This window comes from Lottia gigantea, assembly GCF_000327385.1.
Source record: "Lottia gigantea unplaced genomic scaffold LOTGIsca_176, whole genome shotgun sequence".
NCBI classification, from domain to species: domain Eukaryota; kingdom Metazoa; phylum Mollusca; class Gastropoda; family Lottiidae; genus Lottia; species Lottia gigantea.
The window spans coordinates 277,464-293,641 of NW_008708241.1; the positions used below are offsets into that span (position 1 = coordinate 277,464).

General features: G+C 29.9%; 2 protein-coding genes across 2 annotated transcripts in view; both read right to left on the bottom strand.

The window, feature by feature from the left end:
• Positions 1 to 547: 547 nt before the first annotated feature.
• On the bottom strand, positions 548 to 11,079 carry LOTGIDRAFT_201415 (hypothetical protein). Its single transcript, XM_009051968.1, has 13 exons — positions 11,024 to 11,079; positions 10,056 to 10,215; positions 9,053 to 9,140; positions 7,927 to 8,022; positions 7,574 to 7,666; positions 6,586 to 6,625; positions 5,634 to 5,662; positions 5,346 to 5,420; positions 4,547 to 4,618; positions 4,289 to 4,350; positions 2,564 to 2,663; positions 1,798 to 1,983; positions 548 to 1,066 (listed from the first exon to the last, which is right to left on the bottom strand). Exons 2-13 carry the CDS (start codon positions 10,190 to 10,192, stop codon positions 995 to 997), a joined length of 1,050 nt encoding a protein of 349 aa, XP_009050216.1. The 5' UTR covers positions 10,193 to 10,215; positions 11,024 to 11,079; the 3' UTR covers positions 548 to 994.
• Positions 11,080 to 12,916: 1,837 nt separating this feature from the next.
• Positions 12,917 to 16,178, bottom strand: part of LOTGIDRAFT_142206 (hypothetical protein) — a gene marked incomplete at both ends in the record, with an annotated part of 6,369 nt that continues 3,107 nt past the window's right edge. Inside the window, 5 exons of the mRNA XM_009051969.1 lie at positions 12,917 to 13,006; positions 13,422 to 13,478; positions 14,037 to 14,204; positions 14,390 to 14,556; positions 16,028 to 16,082. Of these exons, the coding sequence (XP_009050217.1) occupies positions 12,917 to 13,006; positions 13,422 to 13,478; positions 14,037 to 14,204; positions 14,390 to 14,556; positions 16,028 to 16,082 (537 nt within the window). The remainder of the gene's footprint in view (positions 13,007 to 13,421; positions 13,479 to 14,036; positions 14,205 to 14,389; positions 14,557 to 16,027; positions 16,083 to 16,178) is intronic.

A 16,178-nucleotide genomic window follows, 5' to 3' on the forward strand; every position in this document is an offset into this window, starting at 1 on the left:
TGTCGTTTCTCAGATATGTGCGTAGGTAAAATTCATCTGAACATATCATTCAATAAATTGAATTTCGCAAAGATCTTATATATAACTTTCATCTCATTAATTTAAATCTTTGAACGATGGAATTCTCTTTAAACCATAAATGCCAATGCTAAAGCTAAATCATTTCACAGAGCCTAAAGGACAATTTTCAGCCAAAATTTTTGACTTTTGGGTTGAAATTTTTAGAAGAGAAATATGGTTCTTTTCAATGTAAATTTACACACAATTATATTTTTATCAACACAAATTCATTCTAAGACTATCAATACTATTTTAAGACTGTTATTCCAATTCTCATAAAATATAAGAGAAAATTCAAAAAATTTGTTACTTTGCTCAGACCATAGATTGGTATATAGATAAAACCAGATCCAAAATGGTAATATTTATCATAATTATATAACCTTAGTCACTAATGCACGGATGAACAAAAATGAATTAAGACCAATATTAGCTATTTCTAGGAATATTTCTATGTAGAAAAAAAAGGATGTCTATTAATTCACAATTTTTAATACAAATTAAATTTTAACAAAATATATTTACACCATTATAATTACATGTACAACTATGAGTAATATGGATATGACCTCCTACACCTTAACAGAAATCATGACACACCCCTTAATGCCAAAAAAGGGTAAATGAATTAAAGAAACAAATGATTGACAGGAATCACAATGATTATCATTCTTATTATAATGATGTTCTTGAATACAAACAATTTTGAAGTTATATCCATATAAGGAATGAATGCTTATCATTCCTTGAAACAAATTATTCAAATAAAAAGTGTTCTAAATTTGATCATAAAGTGTAAAACCAACCATTAAAACACAAGGCACTTATTCTGTTAATTATTCGAAAAACAAACTTGCGTAATTGTATAGAGCAAACTAATTTTTGGCACCATTTTTATTTCTATAGATATTGTTTGGTATTATTTACTACTGCTTTATAGCTGACTGTTGAGCTTTTCAGGTATTTCAACTACTATTTTACCTTTATTTTTACCACTGTACATGTACTGGAAGATAAAAAAAACAATCCTTATGGAATTTTGACCAAACTTGTTAATAATTACTCAAAAAGAAATTAAAGATGGGTTCCCTTATTTTCATTTATGAAAATGAAAATGCTTAAATTAATAGAAAGTAGAGGTGTTCTAATGACTTGGAAAAATACCAGTTTGACTCACATGTCCATTACTAATTCATTATGAGCTAATGAGTGACCGATCAAAAAAGGTCAAAAAGTTTTTTTTTGTTTATCCAGACTGTACATACACGGACAGTAATGATTGGTTAAAACACTTAATTATATACAATAAGAACATAATGATATGATTAAGAATACATGATAATTCATTAGAAACACCAATTAATCAAATAGTTTGCTTAATTTGACACTAAAAAATCGGGAAACCCATCTTTAAGAAAAGCCCCAAAGTCCACTACACTATATTGAATATGGGTTATTGCTGTTGTTGTTTGAAATGAGAATTTAAGTACACAAGCACTGTAGCAGGCAATAAGTGGCAACTGCAGAACTTAGGAATTTTTTTCGATTCCATTCTAGGGGTTAGGCAGGGGAGAAAATTTTTTGTGAATAAAGAGGTTAAATCATGCATTTTTATGCAATTTGAGAGCTTTTATCAATTTAATTACATTTCTACAATAAAAAAAATGTGCATTTCCACTAAAAAAAAATTGTAATATTTGGAGCCGCTACTAAATTCAGTTACTACCAAAAACTCACCTCTATGGCGTCAGATATATCATCTAGACCTTTAAAACCACCAGGTTTAACTGATTGCCCATTATCTACTACACTCATTATTTTATTTTCAGCTAATAACTGTATTAATTTCATCATATATTCACTATAATCTTTACTCCAGTTAAATAGGAAAAACCCTCTTACACTGGCTGATATAGGTAGGAGCTAGAGAAATACAAACACATATACCTTATAGGCATTAATTATCAATGGCATTAAAGGGATTGTAAAGAGGTTTTCTAAATTTGTTATGTAGATCGGGGACATTGATAGCATCTATTTGCACTATTCCAATTTTTCATCAGATGTCTGTGGTTCCTGTTACTCCACTAAAACTTAGTGTTTGATGACATCACTAATCACGAAATATGCTGATCATATTAGGCTTTCAAGATTAGTGACGTCATCAATCACTTAGTTTTAGTGGGATTGCAGGAACCATAAACATCTGATGAAAAATTGGAATAGTGCAAATTGATGCTATCAATGTCCCTGATACACATAAAAATGTTAGAAAAAATCTTTACAATCCCTTTAAGTCAGTAAAGCTTTCTTGACAAATGAGAATAAAAAAGGGTTAACCAATACCAGTTTAGAAAAATTCTCCTCATTGCACACTCCAAGACATTTTCTGTCTTTAATAGCAGATCTGGACGCAGAAAAGTAGGATATAAAATTCAAAGGCATTAACCTGCCGTGAACAGAGCTGAAATTTAAAGAAAGTTCACCAAACTCTATAACTGACCTTTTGAGGTAAAGTTGCTAATCTGGATGGTGTAAAACCTTTTTGTGTTTCATATCCTGATATATACCCAATAATAATTAGTCTACCCTTAACTGCTAGACTGAAATAATAAATATAGATTATAGATACCCAATAAACTGAAATAATAAATATAGATTATAGATACCCAATAAACTGAAATAATAAATACAGATAATAGATAGACTGAAATAATAAATATAGATAAGAGATTCCCAATAAACTGAAATAATAAATATAGATTATAGATATATACCCATTAGACTGAAATAATATATATAGATTATAGATACCCAATAGACTGAAATAATAAATATAGAGTATAGATAGACTGAAATAATAAATAAAGATAATAGATTCCCAATAAACTGAAATAATAAATATACATTATAGATAGACTAAAATAATAAATAAAGATAATAAATTCCCAATAAACTGAAGTAATAAATATACATTGTAGATAGACTAAAATAATAAATAAAGATAATAAATTCCCAATAAACTGAAATAATAAATATACATTATAGATTGACTGAAATAATATAAATAAAGATAATAGATTCCCAATAAACTGAAATAATAAATATACATTATAGATAGACTAAAATAATAAATAAAGATAATAAATTCCCAATAAACTGAAATAATAAATATACATTATAGATAGACTAAAATAATAAATAAAGATAATAAATTCCCAATAAACTGAAATAATAAATATACATTATAGATAGACTGAAATAATAAATAAAGATAATAGATTCCCAATAAACTGAAATAATAAATATACATTATAGATAGACTGAAATAATAAATAAAGATAATAAATTCCCAATAAACTGAAATAATAAATAAAGATAATAGATGCCCAATAAACTGAAATAATAAATATAGATTATAGATACACTGAAATAATAAATATAGATAATAGATTCCCAATCAACTGAAATAATAAATATACATTATATATAGACTGAAAATAATAAATACAGATTATAGATACCAAATAGACTGAAACAATAAATATAGATTATAGATAGACTGAAAAAATAAATATACATTATAGATTCCCAATAAACTGAAATAATAAATATAGATTATAGATCGACTGAAATACTAAATACAGATAATAGATTCCCAATAAACTGAAATAATAAATACAGATTATTGATAGACTGAAAAAATAAATATACATTATAGATTCCCAATAAACTGAAATAATAAATATAGATTATAGATAGACTGAAATAATAAATATACATTATAGATGTATACCCATAAGACTGAAATAATAAATACAGATTATAGATAGACTGAAATAATAAATATAGATTATAGATACCCATAAACTGAAATAATAAATATACATTAAAGATATATACCCATTAGACTATTATAGATAATAGATTCCCAATAAACTGAAATAATAAATATACATTAAATATTATAGATACCCAAATAATAAACATAGATTGGAGATATACACCAAATAGACTGAAATAATAAATTTAGATTACAGATATATACCCAATAGAATGAAATAATAAATATAGATTATAGATACCCAATAGACTGAAGTAATAAATATACATAATAGATTCCCAATAAGCTGAAATAATAAATATAGATTATAGATTATACACATATCAGGTATTAAGTCTACCTTTAACAGTTATTGAAGTTTATTTATCGACAAGAATAACTAACCTGTTTACACACGTATCGAACATTTCTCCACCAATAGATTCATATATAACATCTATACCTTTCTAAAAACACAATTTTAGTCACATATTCATTGAAACTTATATCAATTCCAACTAAAATATTCAGAATATTGATATCTAATTCCCATATAAGTTAGTTACTTTTGCTACATAATGCAACTCAAAATTGGACATTCAATGTTATCTCCCCTTCAAGCATTTGGATAAGAACACAAATTAAAATACAAGACAAACTTACAGGATATTCAGCTTTCAGAACATCTTTTAATACTTCAGTTTTATAATTGATAGGTCGATCACAACCAATACTCTATAATACAATGTACAGTTTTATAATTGATGGTCAATCACAGCCAAATACTACATAATATAATGTACAATCAGGTTCATAGACAATAGGTCGATCACAACCAACACTCTATAATACAATGTACAGTTTTTTAATTGATGGTCAATCACAGCCAAATACTATATAATATAATGTACAATCAGGTTTATAGACAATAGGTCCATCACAACCAATACTCTATACTCTATAATACAATGTACAGTTTTTTAATTCATGGTCAATCACAGCCAAATACTATATAATATAATGTACAATCAGGTTTATAGACAATAGGTCCATCACAACCAATACTCTATACTCTATAATACAATGTAAAGCTTTATTATTGATAGGTCAATCACAACCATACTCTATACTACAATGTAGTTTTATTATTGATAATAGGTCAATCACAACCAATACTCTATAATACAATGTAGTTTTATAATTGATAGGTCTATCACAACCAATACTCTAAAATCAAGTTTTATGTTATAACATCTTGAACTGACTTTTCCCTCCCTATTTTTATAATACACTTATGCTCCTCCATCCATATTGTGGAAAGGTGACTTTTACAAGGACGTCAGGTGTTTCTGACTGTTTTTGAAATGACTTTTATATCTTTTTAAAAATCATCTTGGGCACATACACATTTACAGAAATAGAACAATTCGTCCAGACAAGAGAACTTATATACATATCTTACCTTTAAAAAATCTACTTTTTCATCACTTGAGCATGTACCAATCACGTGACAACCAGCATTTTTAGCCCATTGAACCTATCAATGGTAAAACAGACATCACTCTCAAGCACAGTTACCAATGATATCATATGACAGGAAATATCTGTATGTGAGATTGCTATTAACACATTGAAAGAATAAGTTAATTTCATTATTTGTGGAAGAAGCAGACTTTGAATTTTAATTATGAAAAGTGATACAGATAACTGAATTTGAGTGAAGCGATCAATATGTCTTTTAAATACTCACAGCAAATTGACCAGTTCCTCCTGCAGCAGCTGGAAATAAAGTCATAAAAATCAAGATGTAAAATTCATTTGTAAAAGCAGTGCTTAGCATTTATCCTTCACAAGTTAGTAGCACATACCAACACATACCAACACATGCTGACACATGGAGTGTATCCATACATGTGTAATCTACCGATGTTGTTGGGTTTCTACCGCTTTTGCATGTTGTCTACTGCTCTACCGACAGGATATCCAATTCTACCGGTTTTTTGGTTTTTTCTTGACCAAATTTTCACAGGACCTACCATTTTCAATGTCCAAATTCTCATATATTACCATATATCAACATATCTATCATTACTTGCATTTTAATTGCCGGTAACACGCATTAATCTCATCACATAATAATATTATCATTGCCTGATTAATTAATCCCCCAATTAAGATGGTAATTTGATCTATTTTCACTGTGTATCAAAAAGTCACTCAGTGAGCCCATTAGGACATTTTCAAGACACTTCTTCCAATTAATCTGCGACCCAATGGATCCATAAGGACATTTTCTTAACATGTTCTTCCCAATCTAAAACATGTCTGCTAACCAATATGCCTGGCAGGACATTTTCTAGACAATTCTTCCAAAGTTAAAACATTTCTGTCACCCAATGGACCCATGAGGACATTTTCTAAATATGTCCTTCCAAATCTAAAACATGTCTGCTACCCAATGGTCCCATGAGGACATTTTCTAAATATGTCCTTCTAAAACACATCTGCTACCCAATGGACCCATGAGGACATTTTGAGGACATGTCCTATACAAGAAAAACCTGCTTGTCATTCAAGCTCAAATATGTCTGTGACATCCTCAATCTTCGCATTATTTGATAATTTTCTGTCTATCTATGAAGTGTTGCCAGGAAAGTTCAAGCTACTGTTTATACAACATTTTGAGATATAAGTCTGTTTACCTGTAACTAGTACTGTTTCGCCAGATTTTATTTCACCAACCTACAACAATCATAACACATTTTTTTGCACAGTTGATTTCAGTTAGCAATATCAAAGAACTATCATCTGTTAAAATGAATATAAAATTTAAGTCCCAAACCAGGCCATGTATTCTCGAATTGATTTTAGCACTAGGATGTCCTAGGTTCTTATTTTTTAACATTGATTCTAGGACATCCTTGCTCTAAGATCGTTTGGAGAATACGGGGCCTGGATATTAAAAATATAAATTCATCAGTGATCTTACCCGGTGTCATAACTATCCTATCAAAATCTCTTGATAAATCCATTAAACTTTGGAATTATCAACAAACATTTCAAATATAATAAGCGCTTTTATACGCCCACATTATAATGTGGTTGTATATTGTCGCCGTCTCGGTCCGTCAGTCTACAATTGGTTTGCGAACACAATAGAGGCTACAGTTTTCATCCGATTTAAATGAAATTTGGTGTGAATATTTATAATGATGAGATCTTGGACAAGTTCTAATTTGGCTATCTTTCGATGAATGGTTTTTTGAGTTATTGCCCTTGACTTAGGAAAAATGCGTCAAAATGTGTTTGTGAACACAATAGAGACTACGATTTAAATGAAATTGAATGTGATAATTTATAGTGATGAGATCTTAGACAAGTTCTAATTTGGCTATCTTTCGATGAATGTTTTTGAGTTATTGCCCTTGACGCATCAAAATTTGTTTTTTGTGAACTCAATAGAGACTTTGAAAGTGGGCGTATCTTGCTAAGCAACCACTTGTTCAATAATGTAGTTTTATGGATATATCGTATTATAGAGGGGAGGACCTCTGTTGTATAGTTATGACACCAGCCAAGTCCACAGATGAATATAAACACATTTTGGCCAAGTTTAAAGATGTAAGCTATGTCGTTTAATTTATACCCTACCCCTCATAACATTCTATGACAATAGCACCTAAAACATACCTTATCTAGACTAATAGATGCAGTCAATCCACTTAATATTAATGGTAAAAATTCAGCCTTTAAGCTAGGTAATGGTATCACATTTTTAACTGTCTGCAAAAAATAACACAAAAAACATTATCAGTAATGATTGTGGACTCTCATTAAGTCCAATTGCAGAGATTCGTAAGAATATCATGCCCTTTCTTGTTTACAACTAATAATAGCTATGTACAAGACTTCAAGATCTAGTTTATTGGCTATGCCTTACGACTCTGGTATGAATCAGTATATTAGAGAAAACAGTTTCCCTAACTACTCAATCCAGCAAAACCAAGTATTTTCATAGGATGACTAAAAATTACTGAAGATACCTTATATTCTGAAAAAGCTCCATAATTTAAATAAATAACAGTTTGACCTATTTTCAATTTACTGCCATCTCCTACTCCAACTACTTCACCAATACCCTATCAAAATATAAAAAACAAGACACATCAAGCATTCGATTGAGATCATTTTTGTAAGACATATAGAAGCAGGAAGGTAAATATTAAGAACACAAGATATATAGATATACTACTTCTAGGTTTATTACATACTAGGTTTCGAAACACATACAGGTAACATTATCAAGTAATTAACAACTTGGTCGTAGTAGTTGGTAGTTGGATTGTAATTAACAACCAAACAACACAAGATATTATATAGATAAAACAATAGAAGCCATAAAGGGATATAACAATAACAATCATGATTAAAGATCAGATGTGCATATAATAACAACAGAGGATAGATAAAAGAAAATTACTTGAAACCAATAACTGTAACAAAGAAGATGTTAGATTACAGATGATTAGATTGGGATGGTACAACAGAAATTATATGATGTAAGAAAGGCTTTTTAGCCTAATAGATGATGATGATGATGATGATTAGATTGGGATGGTACAAAATCCTGACACAACAGAAATTATAAGATGCAAGAAAGGTTTTTTAGCCTAATAGATGATGATGATGATGATTCGATTGGGATGGTACAAAATCCTGACACAACAAAAATTATATGATGTAAGAAAGGCCTTTTAGCCTAATAGATGATGATGATGATGATGGTGATGATGATGATAATTACATTGGGATGGTACAAAATCCTGACATAACAGAAATTATATGATGTAAGAAAGGCTTTTTAGCCTAGATGATGATGATGATGATGATGATGATGATTTATTATGATTTATTTTGATTTATTTTGATTTATTACTAGATTTACTAGACGCTGTGTAGTTAGTGGCCACGTCAATCAGACTCAATGATAAAAGTAGTCTGATAAGGGGCGGAGCTTAGATTTACATTCGGTTTACACAGATATAAAATGAATTCACGTGACCGCTGTTATCCAATCAAAATGGCGTGATACCATGTAAACTGAATCGTGATTTATTTATTATTATTTATTATTATTTATTATTACCAATAAGATAAGTTAAAGCTTACCTCAAAACCTGTATCAAAAGGTAGTTTTAATGTTTGATCATATCGTCCAGCAGTATAGTTTATATCAGAGGCATTTATACCAACATATCTATAATATACAACTACAATTTAACACGATCTCTATCCTATCATTTGGGAGTTCCAAGTTCAATCACTGTCACAATTCAAGGCCATCATGATTGCGTCATTCCATGTTCTACATTTGAAAGCAAATGATTTATCTTATTATCAAAACTCAGGCCCCATATTCCGGAAACGATCTTAGCGCTAGGATGTCTTAGGTCTTATCTTCTAACATTGATTCTAGGACATCCTAACGCTAAGATCGTTTCGAGAATTCAGGGCCAGGAAGCATATATATTCAGTTTATCATTCTATATCATTTACACAAAAAAAAAAAATATAATTTATTTTTTCTAACATAGGAACAATTAAAGATGGGTTCCCTTATTTTCTTTTATGAAAATGAAAATGCTAATACTTATACAAATAGAAAGTAGAAGTGTTCGAATGACTTGGAATAATACCAGTTTGTCTCACATGTCCATAATTAATTCATAATTAGCTAAATTAGAAGAGAATTACCAGCAGAATTCTAATGAGTGACCTTTCAAGAAAGGTCAAAAAGTCTTTTTTGTTTATCCAGACATGTACATGCTGCCTGACAGGAATTGAATTGTATTTGGGCTATACCCAATATTGCTGTTAATCAAGATGGGTTCCCTTATTTTCATTTATGAAAATGAAAATGCTAACACTTATATGAATAGAAAGTAGAGGTGTTCTAATGACTTGGAAAAATACAAGTTTGTCTCACATGTCCATAATTAATTCATAATTCCAATTCCAATGACCGATCAAGAAAGGTCAAAAAGTCTTTTTTTGATGATTAAGAATGAATGATGATTCATTAAAAACACCAATTAATCAAAAGTTTCTTGTCATGAGGCCAAATTTATTAAGTTAACTACCATCTTTGACATCTTTAAATGGGGTAACATACCTATTTCTGACTAACACCTCTGAAGGTCCAGGAGTTGGTACCGGTACTTCTGTTATCTTTGTTGACTCTCTGAATTTAGGACTGAACTGGAATGCTACAATTTTTCTCATTGTTTTAGGGAGCTGCCTTGCTGCCATTTTAAAATTGTTCTTCTATAATTCTGTTTTATAAACAAAGTGACGTGATAATTGCATATTTTACCAGGATAAAAACAATGGTTTCAGAGTGTAGGTTTTCAACCACAGGGGCATATCCTCAAGTGGGACAAGTTTGATGTGTCACCAATTTAATCAAAATCAATTATTTCTTTGTCAGTCTCCATTATAATCTAAAGATATTTCATCAGGAAATGTTTTGTCTCAAATAGCGTTTGAGAGCTTCTAATTCTTAAAAAGGCTTTCCCCTAGATAAATGGTCTATATCCCCATTAGTACACACACAAGATTTAACGCTTTTTCCCCAAAACGTGTCAGAATGCATCAAATCAATTCATTTTTTCAGATTTTCTTGAAGGAGAACCCTGTAAGAGGGAAAGGCTTGTATGCTCTTTATATAATTTGAACTCCTTGAAGTAAGCTTATAAGTTATGTCTACTTTGACATGCATCATTTACAATGCATGGCATGCTCGCTCTTTTCACACTAACTGACAGGCTTACAGTTACATGTCATCTGGCAAAATATTGACTATCGCATATTGCATTGAACCTAATATCATTATTTCTGTATGTCCTACCCACTTGGCTATCAATATAATCATGACATTTGCAGTTTTACTCAAAATGTATGTCAACTACATTTTGGCAGTTTCAGTTTTCCATAAAATGATAAAGTAAAATCTTTGAGTATTTTGACTTGTTACAAAATGATTTATTGCAAAGATCGTTCTAGCTATACTGCAGCCATTAGTCAGTCTTGTGTCAATCGTGGAAATAGCTGACATACAGTACATTTCTATAAAACACTCACGTATATCTCAACCTCAAAAAACGTTTATTCCTCTCTGGTCAAAGGTCTTGTTTACATTATATAGTCGCTTAAGACAATAATAAATAAAGAATTGTGCGGTGTATAAAATATTTTAAAACAAGTTTAGTCTTTTGTCTCATTATCGTCTATAAATTGATTTCTAATTCAATAAATCAATCAAGTATACAAGGTATTTCTTCTTGAATATTGCCGTAAACATGTTTTTGATATAGGCGGCCATATTTTATGACAAGCAAAACCAGCCAACACATTACAGTAGAACCTCTATAATGAGGCCACTTAATTTGTGCATTCAGCCCAACATATCTGCTGTTAATTTAAACAATAATGTTGATACAATTTTTGTACTTTGTGGACAGAAACAAAATTTGATTGGTCTTTATTTTTACTGAGATATTATTAGCAGCAAACTCTTGAAATTATGAAAGCAAATTGTAGTTTATAAGCCACAAATCCAAAAAATATTTTAGTAGAGGAAGAATAGCTCTAACTGGATATAATAAGACACGATAGCTTATAAAAAAATTGATTAAAATCAAAGACTGCAGTATAAAATCAACAAGAATGTAAATAAATTTATAAATTACGCAACAAGGAACAGCAGTTCTGTGGCCTTGTAATATTAAAAGAAGGAATTAACTGATTAATTTCACACCATTCAAAATTCCAAGACATTTCTGTGATGACAACAGTCCAAAACAGATCATAGGGAAACATCTCTGTAAATATTCAGTCAGAGTTCATACTGAATTTCCTGCCTATAGGAAAACTAAAAGATAGCTTGCCAGGCAAGGTAACATACGCCCACTGGCAGCTGTCAGAAATGATTAAACAGTCTTTAGTGACTACAGGGTTTAACAATATAGCTAATAGAGTGAACGTCAAGTCAGACACGATATTTTGGTGAAATATTATCCGATCATTGCGAAAATCGATAGGGATCATCTTCATAATGACATTGACATACAAATTAAAAATCAAAAGAATCTGTAAACAATTGTAGCCTGTAGAGTGAGCACGAGCCAAATGTGAACGGACCGACGGACCGACGGGGTGATTACAATATACGCCCATCTTACGTGTGGGCGTATAAAAAGTAGAATGGTTCAAAATTAAGCAGCAAATTCCTCAAACAGATAAAAATATAATACCATCTGACGATATACATTAAATAATTTCAAAATAATATTCAAATAAAAATTAAATCATTTAAAACTTAAAAGTAACTGTTTGTCATAAAAAATGAGTTTTTAACATTGTTTTCAATATATACAAAACTAAAAATATAACTAAAGGTGGCAACAATAATATAAAAATAACAATAAATCAAAATTTTTAACATATATCAATAATATTCAAATGCACATAGTTACAGTACTAAAGGTTTTTTTTACTTAATATTCCCTTTTCGTCTGTTAAAATTCCATTTCAGTTCCCTGCAGCACTTAGAGAGATTAAAATTATTTACAGTTAAAACTGAATTCATGTTTCACATCATAATAAATATTAATCACAATCACTATCTTCAATGTATCTTCCGTGTTATTAAAAAAATGCTCCTGGATGAAACATGTTGATTGGTTTAAATTAAAGTCATTAAAACAGGACTGTGGTAGAAAACTTGTTAGATTACTCTAGAGACAAAAGAATATCAGAAAAAAACCTAATTGTGCTCTATTATCTAAATGATGTGAAAAAAACAAATAAGAAAATTGAAAATCACATTAATTTCATTTTGTTGATTGCCAAAAATAATCAAAACAATTTTATTTAATTGTATATCATCAAATTTTTATTTTGAAAGTACAGCATATAGCTAAAGTTGACGTTTTTACTCCTTGACCAAAAACCAAGAGAAGTTGACAGTGATGGTTACCAAGGAAAACAAGGATCTGTACAGTTAGCTATGTAAGTTTCCAAATGTCCTGTATCAACCTGCATCAAAGCTGTGTATGTAGTAAGCTGAAAAATATTGTTTTGCTTTAGTTAACACACATTTTTGAAAACACAAAAAGGAAAGCATTGATATTTCAATAATATAGTGCTTATATATAGAGGTCATTTCTTGAGCACAAAGTTTGTAGATTTATCCTCAGAGGCAGAGGTTAATTCATGGTAATGAAGTACTTTTAATCAAAAATATTTTGATTTAATTATCGATCGTATTGTCTTCTAAATTTAAGGAATAATTGTTAAAGATAAATACTCTAAAATCGGACCATAACATTTCAACAGTTTTACCTTATTTGTGGGTACATGAAATCTCGAGTGATCATATTGAGCTTCCAAGCGAAATAACAATTTCCAAGTCCATTGATCTAAATTAACACATTTCTGAAGATAATTGGAACATTTGAATAAAGTTAGAAGATCTCACCTTATTTAAGACAGGTTTTGAATTGAGTACATTAAATAAACCCTTTATTGATACACCCTAAAACATAAAAAGATTCAAAATAAATAATAAACCTAGAACTAGGGAAATTGTGTTCTTTTATATTGCCAAGCTTGGCCTTGTTATTTGAGTAAAGCACAGAAAAGCAGAGTTATCGTGTTTCCAGTTGAACGTATTTTGCCAGATTCACAATGTCAAGGCATTACGAACTATGTCTAATACCTTGACATCATTGGACATTTTTTTCTTGCATTACAGTAGTTTGTAAATGCAGTAATTTGATTGGATTATATGTTTGCAAAAACTACAGAGCCCTCTGTGTTCTTTACCAAAAAGGTACCTAAAATATCTCCAAATTAGAACCTGTGAACACAAGTTTACTTGAAATAACTGATTCAGATCTGACTATCTGGCTGCAGATGTAACTATAGGGCTATTTTTGGCTGTATTTACTTGAGTAAATACAGCCAAAAATAGCCCTGTAGTTACATCTGCAGCCATATTGTTCACAGTCTTTTTGTTGCTTGTGTTTATGTTTCTAGATGTTTATAGATATTTTTTCTTTTGCTTCTCTAACAAAACATTTTGTCTTCTTACACTTTGAGTCATGTTTTTCATACAATTATTAGCTGGTGTCCGTCTGTCATCTAGAAATAATGGAGCCTTCCAATGGTCATAGTTAGTTTCTAGGATATACCATCCCCCAGCAGAGGGCATTTCCCAAACATCTATAGTAGATTCTCTAGCTCTAGTTATAACACAGGCCTAGAAATAGAGCAAACACTTTAAAGTGATACTACGTCTTAGAATGAACATAAAATTTCAAACTTGGTCAATAAGAACATATATTCATCAGTAGATATAACTGGTGTCATAAATGACAGGATCCTTATATAATCTGATAAATCCAAAAAACTTAGTAATTATCTATTAATAATAATTAAATTAACCTCTCCTGGTTTTAGTCCACCTAATATAAAGTAAGCTGGAGCCAACATTTCTTCTTTAGTTAACATTAGTCTGGCTTCCTCATAGGATGTAGCATTCTCCAAAACTGATCTAGTTAGAAATCCCATCCATGATCCTGTTCTTATCCCCAATATCCATTCTATTATGCCTACAAAGATAACAATATCCATTCTATTATGCCTACATCAAAACAATATCCATTCTATTATGCCTACATCAAAACAATATCCATTCTATTATGCCTACAAAAATACAATATCCACACTATTATGCCTACAAAAATACAATATCCACACTATTATGCCTACAACAATACAATATCCATTCTATTATGCCTACATCAAAACAATATCCATTCTATTATGCCTACAACAATACAATATCCATTCTATTATGCCTACAAAAATAACAATATCCATTCTATTATGACTACAAAAATACAAAATCCATTCTATTATGACTACAAAAATACAATATCCATTCTATTATGCCTACAAAATTACAATATCCATTCTATTATGCCTACATCAAAACAATATCCATTCTATTATGCCTACAAAAATACAATATCCACACTATTATGCCTACAACAATACAATATCCATTCTATTATGCCTACAAAAATACAAAATCCACACTATTATGCCTACAACAATACAATATCCATTCTATTATGCCTACAAAAATACAAAATCCATTCTATTATGACTACAAAAATACAATATCCATTCTATTATGCCTACAAAATTACAATATCCATTCTATTATGCCTACATCAAAACAATATCCATTCTATTATGCCTACAAAAATACATTATCCATTCTATTATGACTACAAAAATACATTATCCATTTTATTATGCCTACAAAAATACAATATCCACACTATTATGCCTACAACAATACAATATCCATTCTATTATGCCTACAAAAATACAAAATCCATTCTATTATGACTACAAAAATACAATATTCATTCTATTATGCCTACAAAATTACAATATCCATTCTATTATGCCTACATCAAAACAATATCCATTCTATTATGCCTACAAAAATACAATATCCACACTATTATGCCTACAACAATACAATATCCATTCTATTATGCCTACAAAAATACAATATCCACACTATTATGCCTACAACAATACAATATCCATTCTATTATGCCTACAAAAATAACAATATCCATTCTATCATGCCTACAAAAATACAATATCCACACTATTATGCCTACAACAATACAATATCCATTCTATTATGCCTACAAAATTTCAAATGACTCATGATCGGGAAGCCCATATTTTTCACTAGATTTAATTGGTTATGAAATTAGTTCTGGACCAATCAGATTGCACAAAAATAACTGATTCAATTTAGTTACAGGTTATGCACATTCACGTTCCCTTGTTAGTTGGAAATCTGTAAAGAGTAGGCTAATGAAACTGTCCTGGCAGAAGTTTTCAAGTTGAACACTGCATGACGCTGCTATGTTCATTAGCCCGACCAGGTGCAGAAAAGTAGGATGTAAAACTCTATTGCCTTCATGATTCAGTAAAAGTTGCCAGCCTTTCTTTCGAAAGCCTTTAAACAGGTTATAGTAAAAATCTTCTCACCTATAAATCCACCATCAGCATTGAATCTTTCATTCATAGTTAATGTAAACATATTCTAAAAATTGAACATGAGACAATTTTAATACAGCTTTTATTATCAAAGCCCAAGAATTAAAAATAAATTTGACTTAAGTATATAAGCTAAAGATGT